The following is a 26,417-nucleotide window of genomic DNA, read 5'->3' on the forward strand; positions in this document are numbered from 1 at the left end:
ATTGACTCTGATTCAGATGCAGAAGTTATTGCAGAGCAATTTGAAATATATATATTTATTTAGTAGAATTCTTTGCAGTTCTGAAATATACAGAATTGAGACAGATTGTTATCAAATAGACAGAGATTCATACAATATTCACTGTACATTGAGAGTCTCAGATACTCTATACTTCAGTTATGCAACTGAAAGTTCAAATTCTTGAACAGTATATTGATTTTGATAATATCATTTCAGTTCTACTCATCTATTTCTAAGAGTTTATGATTGAATTCAGACAGATAGATTGTCAACAGAGTGTTCTTCTGATGAGTTTTATTTAGTCAGTCTAACATCTTAATTTAAAATATAGAATCAAGAAAAAGAGTGTCAAGTTATCAGAAGATCAATTCTAATGTATACTGATTATCTGAATAGTGGCTTATTCAGAGTTGAAATTTCACTAACACATCACTATCTAATCTGCTGTGGATATATCATACTTGATTCAATAGTGAGTCTATTACTTGATCATCAATGTTCAACTTGACATTTGCTTTTAACTTTTATATAAAATATAATACTAGATCTTCTATATATTTATCAAGAATTGAAAGCTTTTCTCTCAGAGACTTCTCATGAGATGTAGATATAGAGAGAACAGTAAATATAGATATACTTATTTCAGTAAGCTATTATTATAGCTCAGTCATCTGCAGTACTTACTACTGAAGAATGCTTTATAGATCTAGATTATTATTTATTATATTTGAATGCAGCAGATACTTGTAGATTTATTGATAACTCATTTCAGTATCTAAAGATATATAATTCTAGAGAATAGAATATTTATAGATATTTGAGCTTTTATAAATACTATTCACAGTGTTGCAGCACTAAGCTTATCAAGCTTTTTTATGAATACTATTTGCAGTGATACAGTTTATAGACACTCAGATCTCTTTGTGAGACAGTTGATTGTATCACAGATATTTAGATACAACAGTCTATATATCTAATAATGAGAGTGCTCAGATTTAATAAGAAACTTATATAATGACTAGATACTCAGATCTCTTAATATAATTGATATATTTGAGTATAAAAACTGATAATAAGACACTCAGATCTTAAATATAATCAACATACTTGAATATAGAAATTAATAATTAGACACTCAGATCTTAAACACAGATGAATCAATTTATAATATAACAGATATATTACTGATTAAGCAGATATTACTGATGTTGCAGATTAAATCATTTATATCATCTGCACAGTTCATACAATTCATTTCAACAGCACTATTAATAAACTTGACACTATTCTGATAATAATTTATAAATCAATTAAAAAAAGAAAGAGAAGAAAGATCAGAAGAAGAGGTTATATAAAAGAGTTTTTATAAAAGAAGAATTAGAATAGAAAAATATCAGAGATCATACTGCAGTGAAGCACAGAGCAGAAGAATGTTAGAAATTATACAGAGAAATTGTTAGAGACTACACAAGTATGAAATGGGATTATAAGAAGAGGGGTATTTTGTAGATATATAAGAGCACATGAGAGGGTGAATAAGTGATAGAGGGTTGGTTGTGTAAGTTAACTACTAACAGATGCTAATCTGTCACATATAAATACTGAATACTCAAGAGTTTTCAATATCTTAGATAAGAATGCTGCTGACTGAATCATCAGAGAAGTCTATATACACTGTGATAAGTCAGAGCACTTTGCAAATCAGTGTTCAAATACAGTTCTTTCAAGTCAATCCCTCACACATGTGAACACTGTGTTGTCTGTGAATAGATAAGAACAGAGAAAAGAAGAGCTTTCACTCTAAAATATAGATAAGAGTTTAAAAAGCAACAAGTCAGCTGAAGATTCAAGTAGAAGATACAAGCAGATACAATTATAATCTCTGTCATTATAAATAGTCTAGTCAATATACACACAATAATAGATAGTGGTTTTTTTCATTATACTTTTATAAATACTCAGCTGATAGAGAAGTATAAACTTCAGCATATCTCTTTCTTTAAGCTATATAAACTGAGTGAGTTTAATGACTCTAGAGGATCTGCCTTCTACAATATGATAAGATTCAATATCAATATAGAAGAATACAAAAAGAAGAGTATTTTTATATATAAAGTATAGAATCTTAAATATGATTTAATACTTAGTCTGTTATAACTTACAGAATTTAAAATCTTATTAGATGTATATAATTATTGTTTTATTTTCTCAGAAGATAATTATATCTATAAAAAAAATATTGATAGAATCACTGATTTTACTTAGATATCAGCAGAAGTATTTAAATTATTAACTTATCAAATATATAAGAAAAAGAATATTCAGATGTTTGCTGCTAGCATGATAGATATCAAAAAGATATTAGAAAAATTAGAACTCAAGAACTCTAAAAAGCTCTGTAAAAAACTCTCTGAAATATACAAAGATTTCACAGATATATTTGATGAAAAAGCAGCTGAGATACTTCTCTTTTATCAAGAGTGTGATATAGATTATATAATTGAGCTTATCAAGAAAAACAGTAAGAATTTACAATCATTTTGAGACTCTCTCTACAGTATATTGCACAATGAGCTTTTTATTCTATAAAAAATACTCAATGAATTACTGAATAAGAGCTTTATTTATATTAGCAATTCATCTGCTGCAGTATTTATATTATTTGCAAAGAAATCAGATAAAGATCTATAATTCTGCATCAATTATCAAGAGCTCAATAAGATTATATAAAAAGATTAATATCTTCTTCCACTTATTAATAAGATATTCAAATAAATAGAAAAAGTAAAATAATTTACAAAGCTCAATATCTCTGCAGCCTTCTATAAGATAAGAATCAATAAAAATAATAAATAGCTAATCATCTTTTATATATGTTACAGATTATATAAATGAACAGTGACTCTCTTTGAGTTAATGAATACCTCTAGTATATTTCAGAAATACATTAACTGAGCTCTATAAGATCTGCTCAATAAGATTGTATCAGTATATATAAACAATATTCTGATCTTTACTGATGAATTACTTATCAAATACTGTAAGTATATATAATAAATACTTGACTGTTTATAAGAAGCAGAACTACAGATGAATATTGATAAGTATGTGTAATACACTCATTTACTATTTCCTTATATTCTCACTTATTATTGCTATCTTATTGCTATGTTCTCGCTACTACTATTTCTATATGTATACATATATGCTTGCATATACTTCATACATCTTCTTCTTTCTTTTCTTCTTTTCTTTCTTAGTGATTAGCTACTATCTATTATTGTATTACTACTATTTACTATTATACTATTATCTATTATCCACACTATAAACTATCTTCTACTATTCACTCTTCACACTGTTATCATCTCTCACAGTTTCTAATCACTCAATCTTCAAAAGACAGTTCATTGAGTAATAGCTATAACTTTTATACACAGTGTTCATTGTACTCATACTACTGTCAAATCTGAAGTAACTAACATCACTAAAGAAAATCACAAAATACACATTCATGAATCTGAAAGTGCACAACAGATATCTTTCTCTTCAAGAAAATCAAGCTCAGAGTATAGTTCTGAGAAAGACATCTTCTCTGAAGATCTGAGTGCAATTGAGGCTAAGAAGATAGCTGTAGCTAGACAGATCAAAAAGTTATAAGTGGAGAAGAAATTGTAAGAATTGCAATACAAGTGTGATATCTTACTGCAGAAGTTAGATCAGACAATTTCAATCACTCAAAATATACTCAAAACATTTCTGAATCATGATAGAAATACTACTAGTGTGAATTTTAATCATGAAAACATTATCAGCACTCTCAGATTATCAAAATTTGTACTGAGAATATTCAATATCTTAGTAAAGAGCATCATAACTATTGTCAGTGGAAAATATAATCAGATATCACTTTGATAATTAGAACTTCAAAATCTCAGTATAAGCAGTCACTCTTCTCAGAGAGAAGCAGAGAAGTTTCAAGACTGAAATATAAAAAAATTTGAAACCTTTATTACCACTGCTATTGCTTTTCATATCAGTGATCTTAATTATTACAACAAACATGATCATCACAAAATCATCAAAGCAGTCACTCATTTCAATGTCAAGATGCAACAATAATGATATCAACATACATATGATATATAAGTTTTATCATCTTGAGAAGAATTTGTTAGCTGAATGTAGTATCAAGTCATCAATTCAGACAAAAGCTTTCAGAATACAGACAGAGATTACTGAAAAATAAAGCAACAAGAAAATCAGACAGTTCAACAGTTTGTTTTATATTTACAATCAGTTGAAAGACATCTGCAGCATTTTTATAGCAAGTATCATTGAAAAACACATCTTTATATAAAAGTTCTTGATTCAGTTCACAGTGAATTTGATAAATATATACTTAAACTAAAAGATTTGAATTATAATATGACATTTCAAAAACTTGCACTTGCAGAGTCAAATCTGCCAGAGAGACAGAAGCAACTTAGAGAGAAATTAAATTTCAAAAACTCTTATCAAAATTTTAATAGAAGGAATAATACTAACAATCAATCTCAAAATAAATACAGATGAAATGATTCTATCAAGTTCAATGACTTCACACAATTAAAATATTACTGCTATTGTAAATGACCAGAATATACCATTGATTCATATTTCAGACAACTGAAAGATGAATTCAAGAACATTAAATCAGACATAAAACTCAATTTGAAGAATTCAAAGAATTTAAAAAATTCAAAAAATGCATAAAGTATATCATTCAGCTTACAATAGCCACTGTAAGTATAGAAAGTTGATGTAAAAACATCTTAAGCTTCATTATCACAGTAGAACTTCTCATATCTAAGAGTCTATAGAAGATACTTACACTAGTGAATTCTGAGTCAGAAGTGAACTGTGTTGATAAATTTTAAGCAAAAGATTACAACTTAGAAGCTGCTCACTGCAACATCAAGATAATTAAGTTGATTGATGAATATATAATATGCTTCTTTGAAGAGTATAACATTGCAATCACTGTCACTAATCACAAAAATAATACACAGCAGACATCTTATCTCTTCCATGTAATGAAAATAGAGAATTACAATCTTGTTTTAGAATTTTCTTAGTTAAAGCAAACAAATTCTTTTATAGATTGATCAGATGGACAATTCTTTTTTAGAAATTCTGAAGATAAATAACAGTCTCAAATTATCTCTGAACAGAATGTTTTAGCTGAAGTTTTCACAGAAGTTAAAGTGAAAATACTTATAGTATTATCTACAGAATATTCAAAAGACTCTAAGTATGTTTTTTATATATTTTCAGCTGCATACTCAGACTTGCTGACTGATCTATTTGATTATGTTATATCATACATATATATTTTCTCTGAAGAAGCTGCTATAAGTGCAAAAAAATCAGAAGAGACAGAACACTGTATAGATCTTGAGTCTGATGTACAATCTTCATTTATACTGATATATAATCTCTCTGAAACTGAGTTAGCTGCTTTAAGAGAATATTTAAAGAATGTACTAGATAAAGAGTGAATACAATCATTCAGTAGCTCAGCTGATGCATCTATTTTCTTTATTCTCAAAAAAAATAATAGACTTTATCTCTGTATAGACTATCAAGATCTAAATCAAATTATCATCAAGAATTGATATTCTTTATCTCTAATAAGTGAATTACTTAATAGACTCTCAAGAGCTAAGATATTCACTAAGCTGAATCTTTGAAATATCTATCACTATATATTTATTGCAGCAAAAGACTGCTGAAAGACAGTCTTTAGAATGAGATATGAATATTTTGAATATATAGTTATATCATTTAAACTAGCTAATGCTTCAGTTATATTTCAAGCATACATTAACAATGTCTTGTCTGATTTGCTGGATATATGTTGCATTGTCTATCTGAATGACATTTTCATATTTTTCAGTTCAAAACAGAAACATGAGATGCATGTTTCTAAGATACTGAAATGTCTTGAGCATGTGAATCTATTTGCAAAACTCTCTAAATGTGAATTTGAAGTGAACAAAGTCTCATTTCTTGAGTTTATTATAGATGTGAATGATGTTGAGATGAAGTCAGACAGAGTTTCCACTATTATGAAATAATCTATATCTAAGTCAATTAAAGAGATTCAGTTCTTTTTGAGCTTTGCTAACTTCTATCAGTAATTTATTAAATCTTTCTCATCTATTGCAGCCCCATTATTTGAATTAACTAAGAGAAATAAAAAAAGAGAAAGAAAGACCACTTTTATATGAACAGAAAGTGCTCAAAGCACTTTCAATGAGCTCAAATCTTGCTTTATATGTGCTTCTCTATTAGCTCATTTTGACTCAGCTCAGTGTATTCAGATTGAATCTGATGCATCTACTTTTGCAGTTGCTGCTATTCTATTACAATTGCAGAATGATAAGCACTGACATTCAGTTATCTTCTGATCAAGAAAATTGATTGATATGGAAACATATTATGATACTCATGATAAAGAACTCTTGACTATTATAGCAGTATTTAAGAATTGAAGACACTATCTGAAGAGAAGCCAGTATTCAATTCAAGTCTAATCTAATTATATCAATCTATAATACTTTATAACAATTAAGAAACTGAATAAATGTCAGATCAGATGAATAAAAGCTTTATCTACTTATAACTTTATATTACTGCACTGCTCTGAATCAAAGAATTCTGCTGATGAGCTCAGTCATTACACAGACTACAGTGAAGTCTATAATAATCAAACTATATTATCTACTCTGCAACAGAAGCTGAGATATGGAGTTAAACTAGGCTGAAAAGCTGATACTTTTTCTTAAAATGATATTTCTTCTGATGTGATCTGTGTATGAGTCTCTGATGAGCAATATACTCTTTCTGATAAGTCAGAAGCATTTCATACATCAATATTTTATATCTCTTATATGAATTCTTCTTCTCTGTTATATATTGAGCAATATATACCCCACAATGCAGTCAACAAGACTCTTTTTGAGAACTCAGCTTATACAGAAATATCTGAATCTTTCATCTCATTTCTAAGCAAGATACAAAAGATAGATTCTTATACTGTCAAACAAAGAAAAAAGATAACAGAGAAGAGTATAACTGTTGCTGAAAATATGCTATAAACAATCTCTGAGAATAATATATTGCATGTTGATGATTGTGCATATATCTCTCAACAAAAGACACTCATTGATGAAATTATCAGTGCAAACTATAATAATCTGCAGAGAGGTTACTTTGATATAAAAAAGTTTATAGACAGTATTCAGAACAAATACTATTGGCATGAGCTAGTCAGAGATATTAAAGATTATATATTCATTTATAATATTTATCAAAGAGTAAAGTTAAAATATTATAGACAATATGAAGAGTTAGATATAATCTCTCTATCATCAAATTCTTTTGAATTCATTGCTATAAATTTTATTACAGACTTACCAGTCTCTACATTTCTTCAACAGATATATAATACTATTTTGATTATTATAGATATCTTTACAAAATTTACAATCTATATTTCTTATATCAAGAGTGTTACAGCTGATAAACTAGCAGAAATTGTCTATACCAAGTTTTACATAATTTATAAAGTATCAAAAAATCATATATTTAATTAAGATTCACTGTTTACAAGCCACTATTGATCTATCTTTTGTTATATATTGAGTGCATATCAAAAACTATCAACAGTCTTTCACCCTCAAATCAACAGTCAAACTGAACAACAAAATCAAATCTTGAAACACTATCTTCAATATTTTGTCAATTATTATCAGAATGATTGAGTATATTGATTATCTCTAGCACAATTTGTCTACAATACTTCAAAACACACTTTGACTGAAACAGTATCTGCAGAAGCTCTAATAAGATATCAATCAGATTTGAAAATCAATATCAGCAAATCACTGCAACTGATCACAATACATACTGCTACATACATCAAACACATTGATGAAATACATCAAAAGCTTATAGAGAACTTGGAAATCATACATCAAACACAAAAAGCCTATTACAATACAAAACATAAGCTCAAACAATTTAATATAGATAACTATATCATTCTCAATGCAAAAAACCTTCACATACTACACTCTATTCACAAACTTGATCACAAATATATCAGATCTTTCAAAATTCTGAATACAATTGAGAAATAAGTATACAAACTGAAATTGCTATCTTCATACAGAAGCATTTACTCTGTATTTTATATATCTCTATTAAAACTATATAATTGCAGAGATGAAGCTTTGTCAGAGTCAGAACTGAAACTTGTTGATAATGAAGAAAAATATTAAATCAAGAAAATTCTTAAGAAACAACAATGAAAAAACAAACCTTCTGAATATCTTATTAGATGAATAGATTGAGAATCTAGTGAAGACATATGAAAATCAGAAAAATATATAGTCAACACTCAAGTATTTGAAATCTTTCTTGAATAAGAAAACAAACAACAAATGTGAAATCAACACATTTTCAAATATCAAAAACACAAATCTAAGATTGAAAAACATGAGAAGCACAAATCTCATCTGAACTCCAACTAAAATACACTCTTTGAAGAGATTTTATCAAAATAGAAGAAAAAATTCAATTTGAAGTATATTAAATATAAAATTAAAAAATATAAGCAAGGAAAAAACAAAGGAAATAGACTCTAAGAAAAGCTCAAAGATTCTCAGTTCATCCACTCTCATCTCATTCTTTATTTCTTACTTTCTCTTCTCTCTTTCACCATCTCTTTTATTCTTACTCTCTGTCAACTTCTTTCAATACTGTCTTCAGTATTCAAAAATTATCAGCACTCATTTCAGATGCAAAGATATTGATAAATATCTATCTTAAAAGATATTTACTTTCTCTGTTCTTCTCTGTTCTATCAATCTTCTCATTCTTCAGCACATTCTATCAACAAAAACTCTATCTTTTATAATCTCCTTTCATTTCTCCACATTTCAAGATATTCACTTTCTTCATTTTATAGATATCAGTAGTATATTGATCACTGCAGTAGATGTCACAGATACTGCTGCTATCATCAACATCTTCACAATCTTCTTCATTGACTCCTCAGTCAATTTCTTCTTCTCTAAACTCTTCTCAGTTAATACTCTCAAAATCCTCATATTCTTCTTCTCATTCTTCTTCTTAATCTTCTTCTTCTTTTTCTCAATAACAATAATCTTCTTTTTCTCTTTCATCTCTGCTCTGAAAAGAGCAGACATCATCACAGTCTTCAAAATCTGCATTCTTACAGACTCAGCTGTCATTCAGCACTGAAATTATAGAGTATTTATCTCAGCTCTGCTCTGAGCAGACAGTGCTGTCAGACAAGAAATATTCAGTTGTTTTATCAAACAATAAAGACAATTTTTGTAGCTAGTCATATTCTTCTCAGCTACCACCTCTGTAAAAATAAAAACACACTTATATATAATACATCTTAGAAGAGATATATCAGTCATCTAATATTATTATCAGTATATCAAAATTGTTAAGAGTATTATTTATCTATCTGTCTTGAGAAAACATAAAATTCTAACAGAGAAAAAGAGAAAAATAATAAAGAGAATAAGAATTAAAGAGAAATACTCACAGATTTGCAGAATTTTTCTGCAGAGATACAAGTCTTATAATATTTTCAGATATTTGATCTCAGCACATATCAAAAATCAATATCTCTCAATTTGAAAACACAGTATTTATATGAAAATCAACTGTTGTATATTATATGATTAGAGCTAGAGCTAGAGCAATATAACAAGTAAATATCAAATAGCACTATACTGAAACAAGCTAGTGACATACATGACCACATCAATAACATCATCAGCAAGGAATATCAATGATAATACACAATAATACACAATAAACATCAGAGAACCACTTACTTAAAATCAGAATATAACTCAAGAAAAGCCATTCTTCAAAGAGAAGAGGGGAGTAATAACAGAATATTTAAAATTTAAAATTTTATTTTTAAAAAAAAATCACAGCAGAAGCAGCAGAGAATCTTGATGATAATCAGATTTAAAGAAAAGAGAAATCAGTAAGAGAGAAAGAAATTCTTTTTGATTCTTTACTTGCAATCTCTAGTAATCATGAACTCATCAATTCTGCTATATCAGAAAGTTAATAACAACATATATACTATCTATCTAGTGAATATAATCAAGCACAATTGAATATGATCAAGTTGCTGCCATTGAGCAAGCAATATATTGATCAAATACATACAGAATATGAATTGATATTTACAATACTATACAATAAACTATATATTCATAAGTTACTGAGAGCAGCTTCTATGAAAAAGAGGAGCAATTGTAATGCACTCACTTACTATTTCCTTATATTCTCATTTATTATTGCTATCTTATTGCTATGTTCTCACTACTACTATTTCTATATATATATATATATACTTGCATGTACTTCATACATCTTCTTCTTTCTTTTCTTCTTTTCTTTCTTAGCAATTAGCTACTATCTATTATTGTATTACTACTATTTACTATTATACTATTATCTATTATCCACACTATAAACTATCTTCTACTATTCACTCTTCACACTGTTATCACCTCTCACAGTATGATTTTGAGATCAAATTTACAATCTATCTAGAATTTATTATTAAAGCTGAAAGAGATGTACAAATAAATTCTAAAAAGATAAAAGCAATTCTCAACTGAGAGACATCTGTCTCAGTAAAAGAAACTAGAAGTTTTCTAGAATTCATCAACTTCTATCAAAGATTTATCAAAAACTTCTTGAATATTATACAACTACTAATAGATTTGATACAGAAGAATGCTGTATTTCAATAAATCACTGAAATGAATACTGTCTTCAAGAAGTTGAAATATATATTCACAACCACTTCAATACTGCAATCATTCAACTCAGATAAGTATACAATTCTTAAAACAGATGTTTCAGATTATATAATGAGCAGAGTATTAATATAATACAATAGTGAAGATATTCTACAACTCTATATCTTTATCTCAAAGAAAATATCATTTACTGAATACAATTATAAAATCTACAACAAGAAGCTTCTGATGATTATACAATATCTTAAAGAGTGAAAATTTAAGCTTATAAATATAGAGAAGTTTGAGATCATCACTGATTATAAAAATCTAGAATACTTCATGATTATTTATAAGCTTACAGAGAGATATATATATTGATTGCTGTTTCTTAGCTATTTCTCATTCACAATTCATTATCAATCAGAGACAGAGAACACTCTTGCAGACACTCTATCTTATCAAGAATAAAATATACTCTTCAATAATCTAGACAACAGATGAAAACATTGAGAATATCAGTTAATCAATTTTATAATTATAAGAAGTCTTATATAATTAGATAGCTCTCATATATATATTAATCTATTTCAAGCTTAGAAATCTTTATTCAAAAAGTAATAAAAGCAAGCAGCAGAGATGAATGAATTCTGATAATAGATTATAGAAGCTGTACAAAACAAAGCACTCTGATTTTTCATAAGTATATACTCAAGAATAAATATCTCAGCATACTCAATTGATAATAATAACTGTCTATACTTTCAAAATAGACAATGAATCTCTGATTCAGAATCTCTACAAATATAAATTATATAAAAAATTTATAACTCATGATAACTGAATATTTAAAGTGTGAGATTATATACAATATTATTACTCAAGAATTCTACTAATCAGATATATCAAAAAATATATACTGATTTATATACAATTGCAACTGCTGCAGCTCAGTAATAGTATAATATAAGTATTAAAAAAAATACTAAAATCTCTATTTGTTTTCAGAATAAATATAATACAATATAATTATTAATTTTACAGTTTTCTTATTCAAAAGCAGAGATTCTACAAATATTCTGATTATTGTCAATCATTTTAGTAAAAGTATAATACTGCAACTCTGCAATAAAATGAATATTGAAGTTATTATAGATATTTTTATTAGAAGTTCATTCTATTATATATACAGTCTACTCTCATTCATTGTATCAGATAGAGATAGTCAGTTTATAAGCATACTTTGAATCTATATATATCAACTACTGAGAATCAAGTAAAAGTTGTCAATAGTATATTACTCAGAAATCAATGAAGTCACTGAGAGAATGATATAGACAGTTAAGAATATTCTCTGAAAATTCTGCAACTATATATAAAATAACTGAAGTAATCTACTGTTATATACTGAGATTATTATAAACAGCTGAGATTCTACTACAACAGATGTAAACTCATTCTTTTTTCTACACAGTTATAATTTAGAGATTCTGAACTTCTCTAAAACTTCTTAAGAAATTATATACATCTGCAGTTCTGTATAGACAGTAGAGAATATAGTTAGTAAATTTAAGAAAATCTGTAAATGAGCTGAAACTTCAATGATCAGTGTTTAATAAAATTATAAAAATCAAATAAACATCAGAAGAAGTTCTGTGATCTATTATAATATAGAAGATAAAATCTGATTAGATCTTAAGAATATAAAAATAAATCACTTTTTGTATACACTGAACTACTGTTATATTAAATATATAGTAGTAGAAGTGCTAGACATTTATAACTATCAACTGAATACTCTATCTAATATTCACAATGTCTTTCATACAAATCTACTTCAATCTGCAGCTGAGAATTCATTCTCTTCACAAAAAATCTCTGACTAACAATCATCTGTTATTATAAAAGAAGACAATGAACTCAAATAAGAAATTGAAGTAATTCTTAACAATAGAATCAATCACTGCTGCTGTAAATACTTTATCAAATAAATAGAATATAATTGTTCAATCTGAAAATCTGTGTCTGTTATAAATAACACTATTACACTCAACATCTATAAATTCTTATTTGCTCTGATAGAGAAGAATAATGTGATAGATTAGCATCTATTAGTAGTTAACTTATACAATCAACTCTCTATCATCTGTTCACTCTCTCATATACTCTTATATATCTATAAAACACCTCTCTTCTCACAATTCTGCTCTGTGCTTGTGTAGTCTCTAATAATTCTTCTGTATAATCTCTAACATTCTTTCACTCTGCATTTCACTGCAGTGCAATCTCTGATATTCTTTCATTCTGATTCTTCTTTTATAAAAACTCTCTTATACAACTTCTTCTTCTGATCTTCTTTCTCTTTCTTTTCTTAATCAATTCATAAACTGTTATCAGAATAGTGTCAAGTTCATTGATATTGTCATTGAAACAGATTGTACAAACTGCACAGATGGTACAAACAGTTTAATCTGCAACATCAGTAACATCTGCTTAATCAGTGGCACATCTGTTACAATTTTAGACAGCAAGGGTATAGCATTTCACAGTATATTTGATTGATTGATATAATGATTAGTATAATACTAATAAATTCAGAGATCATCTATTCAAAACAGTTCAGATTCTTGATTCAGATGAAATTAAGCATCAACTGAATAATCTTCAATATCATTGAGAATTCTATATTGTTTCTGAATCAAATTATCTTTGATCTATTGATGGTTATTGCAAGCTTCAACACTGAGAAATTGAAATATATACAGCAATCAATGCATACTCTCAATATATTGTCTGAATATATATTGAAATCACCAACTGAACTGCTATTTCTGTTCTTTGACAATTTTTTAATATTCTTCAAATCACTGATACATTTCCTCAGATTATTCATTCAGATCAAGAAACTGAGACTTCAATGATTGCAACTGCACAACTCAAACTACATCAAACAACTAATTCAAATACATCTTTGAATAATTGCTATTGATTTGAAACAAGTACACTAAATCAGTGAATTGAATCTTGATGAGAACAACTTACAAAACAGTTGATAAATTATTGAAGAATATGAAATTCTCTATTCTTTCCACTAATTATTATACTAATCTTCATACTAATATTTCTCTCAGTGCTATTTTCTAGATCTCAGTGATAGAGGTCTATATCACAGCAATACTATATTCAATCATATTGTCTTTCTTGCTGTTTATATGTCAATTATTCAACAGAAGATGGCAAACTATATTGAAGTCTGAAATAACTATCAAATTCACACTCAATATAAATAATCTGATGAAGTATATGAACAGCCCTGAATGATGTATTATCATTCTGATAATACACCACAGTTTGATTTAAAATCAGACTCACAAGTGCTTTCAGAACTTCACATACATTTTGAAAACTGAGGTATGTAATATCTCTATCACTAATATTTCTATTTATTTAATATCATATGAATACTAATACTTGACAGATATCAATGAGTATCTGCTGCTGAAGACAAAGAATTGATATCAGAATCATATTTCAAAGTTGAAATTTCCTTCTGAAAGAATCACTGCTGCAGCTGTCAATGAAGCTGATGAGCACATACATAAAATAGTATATCTTCAGCTATGATAACTTGTATACAATCATATACAATCTCAACAATCTTCTATTCTATAAGAATTCAAAAAATCATCTGATGCTTGAAACTGACTGACAGAACAATTACAGAAGTATGAGATGAATTTTAATAATATAATGAAAATAGAAATCTATAATGAGAATAGTGAGAATGATAAGTCTGATATATTGAAGTTGTAACTTGTAATTAGTTCAGATACAAATAAGTATTATAATAATCACTCTTTAATATTCTCAAGAATATATCTTTTAACATTGTTACTTTATTAATTGTGCTGTATATATTAAATTTAATACTTTGTGAATTTTGAAATCTACTAATATAGAATAACTATATATATAAATATATATAATTGCAATGAATATACATCACAGTATATATATATACACTGAACACTCTATATCTTGTAATATCATTATCATCTCTATTTATATATTCAAATCTAGAGTTATTAATACTATTAAAAGATATTTCAATCATGAATTTACTTACTTGATTAATATAACAATATTCTGTTGATTATACACAGACAGTTTATGTATTGATTTGATATATTATTTATTACTCATCACATCTAGATATATGATGTGCTAATCTGTAATAGATAGTCTAGAGTCAACAAAAGCAGTTAGCTATTATACTAATCAATATACTAATCAAGTTGCCAAAATCCACACACACACACACACACACATTCACACACACACACAAAATTTCCTCAGTTTTGCTTTGTTGTTTATTATTATCTTGATTTCCTTCACTATATAAACATCATTCTGTCTCAATCATTCTGGATTTTCTCATGAAATACACTGTATTAGTGAAGCTGCCTGTTCTTATTGTGATAAAGCCAATCCATTCATACTAAAATCCTTCATCATCACTTCAACAAATGATGAAATCATTGTCATTGAAGATAGTCTCAGTTCTTCAGCTCTAATATCATCACTCTCTGCAATAATTCTTAATTCTGAACCTTCTCAGCAAGTATATCAACTGGTCATTCAAAAAACACAGAAAGTTCAACAAATGATTCTCAATGCTGATACATCAATTCAATATACATCACTCACAAAGAAATCTATTGTCAAATCTGAGCTGAATCAGCTCTTCTTATTATGAAAATTCTACAAATTACTTATTCATATTTGAAAGTGTAAATACAATGATGCAAAACTACAAACATACTACAACTGAAAGTTAATTTGTAAGTATAAAATCTTCAATTAAAGAGTAACTCTAATCAGTTTTATATAGATAAAATTCAGAATGAAATCTACTCAGATTGTGAATTTTTTATTATAGAAGATTTTCTAGAAATTATAACTATCAGATTTGATACATTCTGAAAGAATATTCTTTCTGTTATTTCTTCAGTTGATGTATTTATTTCTGTTTTGATTACAGAAAAGAATGATGCAGTAATACTCACTTCTGATATTTGAAAGTTAGATTTGAAGAAGTTATTGAGTTTATTTAAGAAAGTGCACTCATCAATCTCAACAACTACAATTATTCATATATGTCTTGTTATCTATAATGAATTCAATCATTCCATCAAACAATCATCAGAACCAACAAATGTCAAAGTCAAATCATCAAATATCAAAATTAAAGAAAAGAATATCTCTACATTGATGATCAAATATAAATATACTCTCTCTGTCAATTTATTCAATCTAAGTTGTATCAAACAAAGCTGATCACTTCAAACCAAAATCAAATTCAAAGCCAAAGTTGATAAATCAGAGATAATCAAGATAGAGAAGGACCTATTCAAGTTATTCAAGTTGGAGAAATTGGAATATAATATAGAATCAGAAACAGAGAAGAAATCTGTAAAGAAGATGAGAGACACTCTAATGAAGATAGATAAGAAGATGAAGAAGAAGATGAAAGACACTGTGATGAAGATGGAGAAGAGTCATTCTAATGAACTTGAAATACAAACAAACTATCTTGATTTATCTGCAAATGAGACAAGATTTTGGCATCAGTGTTGAGATTGATTAGTAGAATGATTGATAGATTATAGTTAGACTGGCCGTGTGACCATGCATGGGACTGGGACCAAATTTTTCCTTAGTCCCATTATTAGATATCTTAGTCCTGGTCCTATATAGTGTTTAGTAAATTAGTCACTTTACACTGTTTATATTAAAAATCTAGTCCCAGATCATGTTTTACTAATAAATTAGTGGTCCTGGTCCCATTTGGTCCCATTTTATAAAATGGGACCAAATGGGACCATGATTTACCCTATATAGATTGGCAGCAGTGATAGATTAGCAGTGGTAGGTAGGTTGGCAGCAGTAGATAGGTTGGCAGCGATAGATTAGCAGCGATAGATTAGCAGCGATAGATTAGCAGTGATAGATTAGCAGTGATAGATTAGCAGCAATAGATTAGCAGCGATAGATTAGCAGCGATAGATAGGTTGGCAGTGGTAGATAGGTTGGCAGCGGTAGGTAGGTTGGCAGCGGTAGATAGGTTGGCAGCGATAGATTAGCAGCGATAGATTAGCAGCGATAGATTAGCAGCGATAGATTAGCAGCGATAGATAGGTTGGCAGTGGTAGGTAGGTTGGCAGCGGCGGGTAGATTGGCAGCAGCACTAAGCAAGATAGGGGTAATATCTCCACCAATAATATCATCAGATTGATGTATTATATAATCATCAGAATGGGACCAAACTTGAGTCAAAATCATGATCAGTCCCAGATCATGTTCTTATTTTTGATAGTCAGTCACTTTACATGGAATATCAAGATTTTTTAGTCCCATTTCACTCATGTTTTGATAATTCTAGTCACTTTACACTCCCATTCTGATTCTGGTCCCACTAAAATTATGCCAAGAAATGGACTGGGACCAAACCAAACCAAACCAAATGTGAAATTCATGGTCCCGGCGGCCAGTCTAATTATAGTATACTTTGTAAAGTTTGATATTAATACAAACAATTGTTTGTAAAATCTTCAATCAAAAAATGAATGCTATCTAACTGATTTCTAGATGATTCATAAGCTACCACTCATGCCAACTTTTGATCAGATTCTTATAAACAGAGCTCAGTTGCTGTTCTTGTAAGAAATCTCACTCCTCACAGATCTTTGACCACTATTCTTGCCTCTATTCTTACCTCTATTCTTACCCCTATTTTGTCATATAACCAATAGGGTTAGTGAGTCTTGATGACATAAGATAATATAGAGCTAAAATATCTAACCAATAAGCTCTAATTGACTACAAATAAAATGAATATAATTGGAGCGTGTACACTGTAACACTAGTATAAAAAACCTATTTGACACATTTGTCACTATAGGCTGCCGTACGCTGTCTAGTTGTCTTTTTGCCGGTGCAATTCTTTTGATAGCGCCCTCCGTAGACGTGCAAGAGAGCTTTTGGCACAATGTAATTGCTGGAAAAGGAAAATGGACAAATATTCAATTAAACGGATCTGTCCTCAAAAGGGGTGAGAAGAAAGAAAATGCGCCGCAGATTTCAAGCTTCATTGTCAAGGCTCACCGATAGTGCAGGAATGTAGCTGCAGCGTCCATAACCTATCCTTCATCTTTTTGTGATGACGCTTTAATAGCATATGTAGGCGTTATTCGAGCGACTGCGAGCGACCACGGATGGATCACTTCGAGGCTGTATCCTGAGAAAAGGTGGTGCTATGATCACTCCCGCCACCAAGTCGAGGCAAAACCCTGCTTACTTAGTATGCATGTGGTAAACAGATGAATGAATGGGAGATGCAGATCGGGTATTGACATGTCACATTTCATGATTCGTATATCAAACGACATTGGCTCCGGGACTTACAAACGCTTTTTCGAAAGCACATTAAGTTTGAGCCCAAATTTGTGATCGCTGTCATTCGGGAGCGAAAAAAGTTTATTTTACCAATGTGTCTACCCAAGAGTAACGCAATGAAACGAGAATAACACGAAGAGGTATCTTGCCCAGCTTCCCTTGATAAGTTTAAAGCCCCGTCGTATTCGTGTATCTGCGTACGTTACTACATGCCGAACAGGCCTGAGGCAGTAATTCACGCAACATCAGTCGAATACAAGTCAAACGTTCAATGTTTTACCTAACTTGAAACTTTCCCTGGCGAGCTGACAAGCCGTATGATATTGCTTGCCTGTCAAGCGCTCAATAGGATGTCACTTTCAACAGCCATCGCCTTCGCGAGTTTGCGGTAGAACTCATCATATGTTGGAGGTTCAACAATGGAATTGCCTTGGGCCTCAGTATTCAACGTACCGTTAGTACCAGTACTTTTTGTAGGTATACCTTTGCTCAATCGGCCCAAAATTAGTCGAGTGGTAGGCCTCAAGCACGGGAGTGTCGCAGCTTGGACTCTTCACCGTATCTGCCATTAGGTTCCTCGCCACAACCTTGGCCTCCATGCATAAGTCCGGCTTTCAGCCGCTCTTCTCGGATGTCGAGACAGGACTGGTACTGGATTAGCTTCGTTCGTACTTTCAATCGACAGCTGAGCAAGGCCAAAAGGGAAGCAATGTCTTTTGAGGCTGCCTTTGTCCCCTCGAACCAAGAATCTTAAATGCTTTTCATCAGGATTGATATTTACCGTTCCCCTGGTAGTAGCTAAAATCTGATCATAGTGGGGAAGTGAAGTGAGCGCATATTCGTACCCGGAGTCATTGTTCTCCATCTGGGAAGCAACAGAGTTAGTTGTTCTCTTCGCGAGACCAAGCAAATGGATAACTTGATCAATAATATTGCTCCCTGATCGTATACTGTGCTACCTCCAGGAATTTTTTGCGTTTTCCAACTACCAGTCGTGGGCATCTCAGGGGGATGGCGATCAAAATGAGTTTCAAATTCAGCAACTCGGTCAAGAGCACCGTTTTTCACCAATTTCGAGGTTGCAGCAAAATCAGCATCCCATCTGCGAGCAATAGGAAACCCAATTCAGAGTTTAATATGTGCCCAAGGATATATATGTAAGGGAGTAGACTCGCAGACGACATACCATACTTTCCACCTTCCAATGCCAGTTCGGCGAGAGCAAAATGAGTACCAGGCGTAGTTGTCATGACCGCTCCATCAACTCCAGCATCTTTGACCATCGATTCCGCTGGCGTATAGCTTTTGATACCTGGATAGTCCTTGTCATCTTCAGGTTTTGGAGTTCTCTGCACCACCACTTAGAGAGTGAATTCCGGCACAGCGCTCATGAACGGAAGACGAAATTATAAGCCTTTGAAGTCCGTCAAATGCAGAATCGAGGGCCCAAATATATTATATCTGAATTCAAAAAAAAAAAAAAAAAAAATTGTATGGGGATATGAATGCTTATCAGATCACCAGACCGGAAACTGATTCACGAAATGAGGGACCTTGCTCTGTTCAGCGAGGTTGAGAAGCACTCTCCACAGTTCCTCAGCACTGTAAATTCACACCAATAACGGATCACCCTAGTAAACTAGCTACTGAATTTAATTTCGGCTTGCGAGATCTCTGACGTCTGAAAAATAGCAGGGGCAACTAACGCGGAGTAAACCCCACCACTAGTGTAATGTCCCGAGCCTTGCCGTGTTTGAAAACTTGGCGTCATCCCGAACACCAACCTCCGATGTTTCATCGGGCCATCAATATCTCCTGTTACTTCTTTCCAAGACCTCGCTTGGTATCACTAACCACCCTAGAGTTTACTATCAGGCCTTTTGTCAATTCCAACGCATCGAGTTATTTCCACTCCATCCTGTAAAGGTAAGTCAGCATGTTAGGTTCTCCACCTTTTCCTCGGTCACAAAAAGGGCTACGAGGCAAGCATGGAATTTTGATCACGTTGGAGTTGGATGAGAAACTCACAGGTTCTCCGGTAGGCTCAAAGCTATTTACCAGCTTGCTCTCATAGATCAAATTTGGGTTGCCAAAAATGTCAACTGCCGCCAATGCCTTATCTCTTGTGTTTCCATAGCGGTTGACGACGGTAGTGGAAAATCCATCAACATCGTACCCTCTTGATGGTGCTGAATTGGCCGCCGTCGCTCTCTTTTCCTCGACGCTGCTCCGCACGTATTTAAGGTATGGTGGGTTGCCAGGAGAGATGACATTGTCTGCTGCCAAAACACTCCCAGGCAGGATCATGCCAAGCTGCTCGCAGAGCTTCAAATCAGCTACGTATGCTGGTTTATAATGGTCCAGAAACAGCATATCGATGTGACTAATCATGCCGCTGCTCTTCAGGTTGAAAAGAGAGACATCGCTAGTTCCAGTGATGACTTTGACAAAATCGCCAAGCCCAGCCAGGTCCAACAGCATTCTAGAAACTGCAACGAAAACAGGGTTTCTTTCCAAACTATAGTATACCTCCCCTCCCGCGCGGCGAGCTGCATCCCCGAAGAGGACGGTAGAATACCCTACATAGCCTCCTAGTTCAACCATTACCTTCGGTTTAGCTGCAGCTATCAAGTCGGTGACGATGGAACCTTTAGCCGAGCCGACGTTCATGAGGTAATTTTTCTGTCTCGCATATTGATCGATTGCGGCTATGACATTTGGGGGAGACCCTCGAAGCTCTTCAAAATTAGGCAGGTTGTATATATAGCGCAGCAATTCGATTTCTCTTCCGTCATCGCCCTGAACCCAGTGGATGTTAGCGAATGCATTATGTTTACTTTAGGGAGTACTAACATGGACGGCCGGTTTTGGCAAATATGGACGGTCGACAGTTCTCATTTCACGAGCCGGTTGCAAACCTTTCTAAATACCGACAGGATGAGATCCTCTACCTTCAAATAATAGCGGCGTATAGTTTTATACCATGGCAGAGAGCAAAATGGGCGGGACTCACCTGTTTATGTAGCAAATTGTCCCTTTCAACTACCCGATATCGGGATTCGCCTCGGAATATGCAACGTATGCAACATCGTAATGGCGCCATCAGGGACCCAAGCCCATGCGAATAACAACTTGAATTTTTGTTTCCTGCTGAACTCAGATGTGTAAAAGGATCTGCAGGGATCTTTTTCATTGGCCATATCCTCACTGCTTAACTTCCGGTAATGCCAACACTATTTATGGGGCTGATTCCAATAAAGTTTCAGCTACCCTCGCTGCCCAATGGGGCAACCAATTCAAATTTATTTTTGACTCGAAACAGATATATGGCCGGAGTACCCTTGGGCAAGGGCATACTAATTTTGCTCCATCTACTATCTATCTAGCAATTTCTTGTCTTCGAATCCTCTCCTCTACCGCGTTCATGATTTATTTACTAGTACTAGAACTATCTATGAGTGCACTAGCTGTCCCGCCTCATTCGTTGCTTACGCTCTTTGATAGAAAACTTCCGGTTACACGATCATGACTCGGCTCTACGGTCAGAGAAGTCCGGCTGTTTTCAGCTTCTTTAGCTTCTTCAGCTTCTTCAGCAGCCGTGGAACGTATTTTCTTTGATCTCGAGCCTGCCGAGGGCCGGGGAGGGCGAAGGATATATGACCTGGATCCATGCTGATCACACACTTTGCGCAGTCGTGACCCACGCACAAAAGGAGAAGAAGAATGACCAAGGGATTTCTGCAAACCACCCGCACTCCGGTTGTAACGTGTTATGGTTGGCAAAGATGCAAGTAGCGGAAAACATATTAATTGTGCAGAGACCGAGGGACTTCTGGCAAGACGGGCGACTGACAAAAGCGGACAAGGTTATTTGAACTAGGAACCCCTGGTGGCACATTATTTCCCATCATACCCACCAGTATGGCTTGGAGTTAACAAGATCGACAACAGTAAATATTGGTTCATCGGAGGAAGTTTAACGACGATGTGCAGTACCTGGACGAGGCAGATATAACCGCTCTTGGAATAAAAATACAATTTGTTCAACGATGCCCACATTCTTGTCAATATAACGTGGATACCTTTCCGCGCTTGGTCCTAAAATCCACTGCCGATGAAGATATTCCCCCGATGCCAAGACAAGTTAAGCTCCCCATTGCGACAAGGATTGAGTGCGGAAACTTTGGCTGCTAAACGACCATAAACCGAACGGAGTTGAGGATGATGGAATTCCACCGCCCCTTTATACAAAAATTGCAGTTACGGTAGCACGTAGGATGTAACCCAAGGGAAACCGCTTGTTTTGTGAAGATTAGAGCGAAATCTTCAAATAGCCCCAACATGTATGAATAGTTATGTGGAACAGTTGTAAGCATTATAAATTTGATTATTTCTAACAAGCTACCTTCCTGATGCGCTGGCGTCTTGGGGATAAACTAGGTTTTGAGAGGACGACATAAAGAAAAGTATGGTGGTGGTGACAGAAAATCCAGAGGTGTTTTTGAAGCGCAGAAGACAGAGCGACAAGAAATCAAGTGCGAATTGTAGTGTTTGTACTTGTACCCTTGTCAATGCACAACAGGGCACTGGAAGATGAATAAAAAACTATTTGGATCTCACATGTCTAAGCAAAAGCACCGTGAACAAGGGGGTCTGTGGAAAGAGGTTTTGAAATTATTTCCGCATCAGGGCGATGTTGGACAAATGGTATCCTTGATTTGATTATTGATGACCATGAAAATGCTGACTTTCCTGCAGATGAAAACGCCTGTATGGAACAGAACAAACGGAAATAAGTTGTGAAAGGAAATAGCGCACTTTGGAAGTGCGGGTATGTAAAATGCGAAAATTGGCGGTCGCGAGATTCACGCCAGGAAAGAGAAATATATACAAAAAGAAAAAAATGAAAAGAAAGACAATAGTGGTGAATAATCAATTATTCTTTGCGTGGCTGCGGAGGGGACATAGGTGAGTCTAGTTCAAATACCGGAGTAGGGCGTCCTTCGCTTTGCGACTCAAGCTCATACCGGGATGGTACTTCTGTTTGGGCTGACAGTTCTCTGGGGCGTTGTTCGACGCGCATGTATGGGCTATCCTTCTTGTCAGTAAGGACTGGCTGGGACGAGTCTGGCTCGGGATAGTAAACCGAAGGAGCTGTCGGAACAGCTGGGGAGGCATTGAATCGATCACCCGTATTCTTCTTCCGTTTGCTTCTTCTAAGAAAGAAAATAGCCGCGGCGATAACGGCGACTCCTCCAACGCCACCAACAACTCCACCGGCAATTGCACCTGCATTAGAGGACTTCTTGGATGAAGGGGGAGTTGTCGGTTGAGAAGTTCCGGTTGGTTCTGACGGGAGCGGCTTCTCTGTTATCTCAGGTTTCCTGGATACAGTTTGAGAAAATATATGTTCAAGCTGACTATTAGGCCATCCTCCCTCCGGGTCCTTCAATGTAGCTTTACCAGTTCCACTGTGTTCGGTAAAGTGGTTAGTCTGGAGAAGAAGGATGAGGTATACAAATCAGGAAGAAAGAACCAACTTACTCGCCACCAACCACATCAGAGACCACCCGAGGAACAGAGTATGTTGTTTCGCGTTCGAATTGCTTTTCCCATCGAAATTTGCTGGTATCAAGCACTCGAATTGGTGGATAATTTCTACTGCATCCCTTTTGCACTTTGTCATCCTTCCGAGTGGTACCCCCAATTACTACCATCTCTCCGTCTTTCCAGGTGACACATTTATGGCTGTCGCGACCAACGCCATCTTCTTTCCACGGTTCTAGGCCAGTCGTCGGGGCACGTATCCAACGAAAGGATGGGAGAGTCAGGACATAAAGATCATTATATGAGGTTGCATTCTCTATGGTACGGCTGCGACCGCCATACATGTGCACTTGAAACGAAGAATCGTCTGGCGCGGAAGAAACAGCGGTGCAAAATGCAGTTCGCGGCTTCGGGATATCGCCAGTAGCCTCAATTTCGTACCTGTTCAACTAGTCAGCTTCGGTAGTCCGGTTTGGAATATAGAGACTTTTTAACTAAAGAAAGTCGTACCAGGTACTCGAGTCAATGTCATAAACACCGATTTTATCCATTGCCCTCAAATCTTGGCTCGTTGCGGTTGTATTTGTTCCTTTTTTTGATGTCTTTCAAATTGCGTTAGCCTTGGCAAATAACAGAATCCGTGTTGCGACAGCCAAAATCGCACATACATCATAACCACCAAAAGCAACCAGTATTCCATTCTTCCCTAGCCGTACATATTCCATCCCACCATTAGCGATCCGGGGTTCTCCGACCGCGTCATTTCCTTCCACTTTAGTCACGTTTGTCCATTGAAGGTTTGCGCTATCCGTCGCGTTGAAGACCAAAGTTCCCGTGATGGGCATGTCCCAGCCTCCGGTATAGAAAGAAAGATTGGATTCCGGCGCAATGGCGGAGAGCCCGGCAAACCGTTTCCCCAGATTTAGCTTGCCGCCGGCGACTGTTGCGCGACTCCATGTCCCATCTTCTGCATTGTATGACCACATCCAATCATACCTGTTTGAACTCCCAAGGCCAGCATATATGTATATGGAATTTTGAGCGGCCAAAAATGCTCCCCCGGAAAATTCATGGGGCGCCGAACTTGGAATATCTGTGTTATGCAAAGTATTTGGGGAGATACCGCCTTCAACGTTAAAGGTGGTATTGAGATCGAGCCAATAGAGTTGGTTCACTTTAATGTTATCAATTAGTAATGATTGTATTTGTAGACGAGGGCTCAAAATACCAAAAGCTTCATTGTGTCCGTCTTGGATAGTCACTTTCCCTGCCATCAAAAACACTAAGTTACCAAGCAGGACAGCTTTTTCACCAGTTAGCATCACTACCAGATACATGTACAAACATGGAGTCCAGTGAGGGCGAAAGTCCGGCTTACTTCTGCCTTCCGTGAAACCACAGAGGTCGCCAGACGATCGCGGCGCAAGAGTTTCCTCTCCCAGGCATCCTGTAAAGAGTAAAAAAGGGGCAAGACATGATCTAATTGAGAATCGCATTCTTCAACAAGAATTCCTCAACAGGAATTCGAGAAGAGTTGTGCGGATTGGGATCTACTATGGGAACTCAAAGAACTAATCATCTGTGATATCCGCCCCATCAAAGCTCCGAGAAGAAATGAGGCATGGAGAAATCGAGAGTTGAGAAGGGAATGGATGCCGGTGGAGGAGCGGAGAAAACCCATGCTGTTGCCAAGGTTCGGCGGATGTTTTCATAATCCTTCCCATGCATGAACTCGTATTCCGCCAAACCAACTTGTGCAGATTGAGCTTGGTAGCTTGACACTAAATAAAATTTAGGGACGGCGGGGGCTGCGCTTTGGGCAATCAGTTGTCGTTGATGTCCTGCAGTAGCAAGAGATGTCGATGCCTCGACGAACAACACCTGAAACGTCCAAACATACTGATAATTACACCACAGGGGAGGGAATCACGAATCACGAGCTTCAGGACCATGTGGGTTCTGAAAATCACGATTCGACTTTCATGACAGGCTGACAGCCGGCGAGGGATGTTGACTTGATGTTCAATACTAGTATTGTTGTTGTGGTCCACTTGAACGCGGCGACTCAAAAAAGCTGAACGGGGTTCAACTTCTCGGCCGGAAAATCCTTCGGCAGGGCTCAATGCCCCTAACCGGACGACTGTGACAACATCTCATATTTACAGCAAACATTACATGAAAGTCCCATCATAGTTGCTGTTGTTGAGGAAACCAATTCTGGTTTCCCATTATGGGCAGCTTCAATGAAAGAATGGGTCTCCATGATGGTTGGGTGTTTGGGTATAGAATATGATATTCTAGATGACTGTTTGGATGAGTAAGTAATACACAAGAACAAGTACTGGCGATTTGACCGCCGCATATTGAAATTCCTTGGGTCTGAGAAAGGATTACCCGTCGATACGAGTGGCCGCCTCATATCCTAGAAATGGGAGGGAAAAAAACCATCAAAGATATGATATGAGTTTAGGCTATTGGCGGCAGCTTATTTATCAGCTAGTTACAGCATAGAAAGATGGAGTGCAACTAATTCTATGCACCACT

General features: G+C 34.0%; 4 protein-coding genes across 4 annotated transcripts; all 4 read right to left on the reverse strand.

Moving 5' to 3' along the window:
* Positions 1–18,660: 18,660 nt before the first annotated feature.
* On the reverse strand, positions 18,661–19,609 carry HCBG_01985 (oxidoreductase; the record flags this gene model as incomplete). The annotated part of the gene is made up of 5 exons (XM_045429034.1): positions 18,661–18,755; positions 18,780–18,877; positions 18,914–19,244; positions 19,286–19,428; positions 19,518–19,609. The coding sequence occupies 5 exons, from the start codon at positions 19,607–19,609 to the stop codon at positions 18,661–18,663; spliced, it is 759 nt and encodes a 252-aa protein (XP_045290820.1).
* A 344-nt stretch (positions 19,610–19,953) lies between these two features.
* On the reverse strand, positions 19,954–21,429 carry HCBG_01986 (catechol O-methyltransferase; the record flags this gene model as incomplete). The annotated part of the gene is made up of 3 exons (XM_045429035.1): positions 19,954–20,244; positions 20,355–21,125; positions 21,340–21,429. The coding sequence occupies 3 exons, from the start codon at positions 21,427–21,429 to the stop codon at positions 20,185–20,187; spliced, it is 921 nt and encodes a 306-aa protein (XP_045290821.1).
* Positions 21,430–21,700: 271 nt separating this feature from the next.
* On the reverse strand, positions 21,701–22,483 carry HCBG_01987 (uncharacterized protein; the record flags this gene model as incomplete). Its single annotated transcript, XM_045429036.1, has 4 exons — positions 21,701–21,739; positions 21,819–22,080; positions 22,240–22,322; positions 22,409–22,483. 4 exons carry the CDS (start codon positions 22,481–22,483, stop codon positions 21,701–21,703), a joined length of 459 nt encoding a protein of 152 aa, XP_045290822.1.
* A 380-nt stretch (positions 22,484–22,863) lies between these two features.
* On the reverse strand, positions 22,864–26,136 carry HCBG_01988 (kelch repeat protein; the record flags this gene model as incomplete). The annotated part of the gene is made up of 6 exons (XM_045429037.1): positions 22,864–23,797; positions 23,871–24,314; positions 24,384–24,475; positions 24,542–25,320; positions 25,774–25,947; positions 26,007–26,136. 6 exons carry the CDS (start codon positions 26,134–26,136, stop codon positions 23,263–23,265), a joined length of 2,154 nt encoding a protein of 717 aa, XP_045290823.1.
* Positions 26,137–26,417: the final 281 nt, after the last annotated feature.

Source organism: Histoplasma capsulatum, assembly GCF_000150115.1.
Source record: "Histoplasma capsulatum G186AR genomic scaffold supercont2.2, whole genome shotgun sequence".
NCBI lineage: Eukaryota > Fungi > Ascomycota > Eurotiomycetes > Onygenales > Ajellomycetaceae > Histoplasma > Histoplasma capsulatum.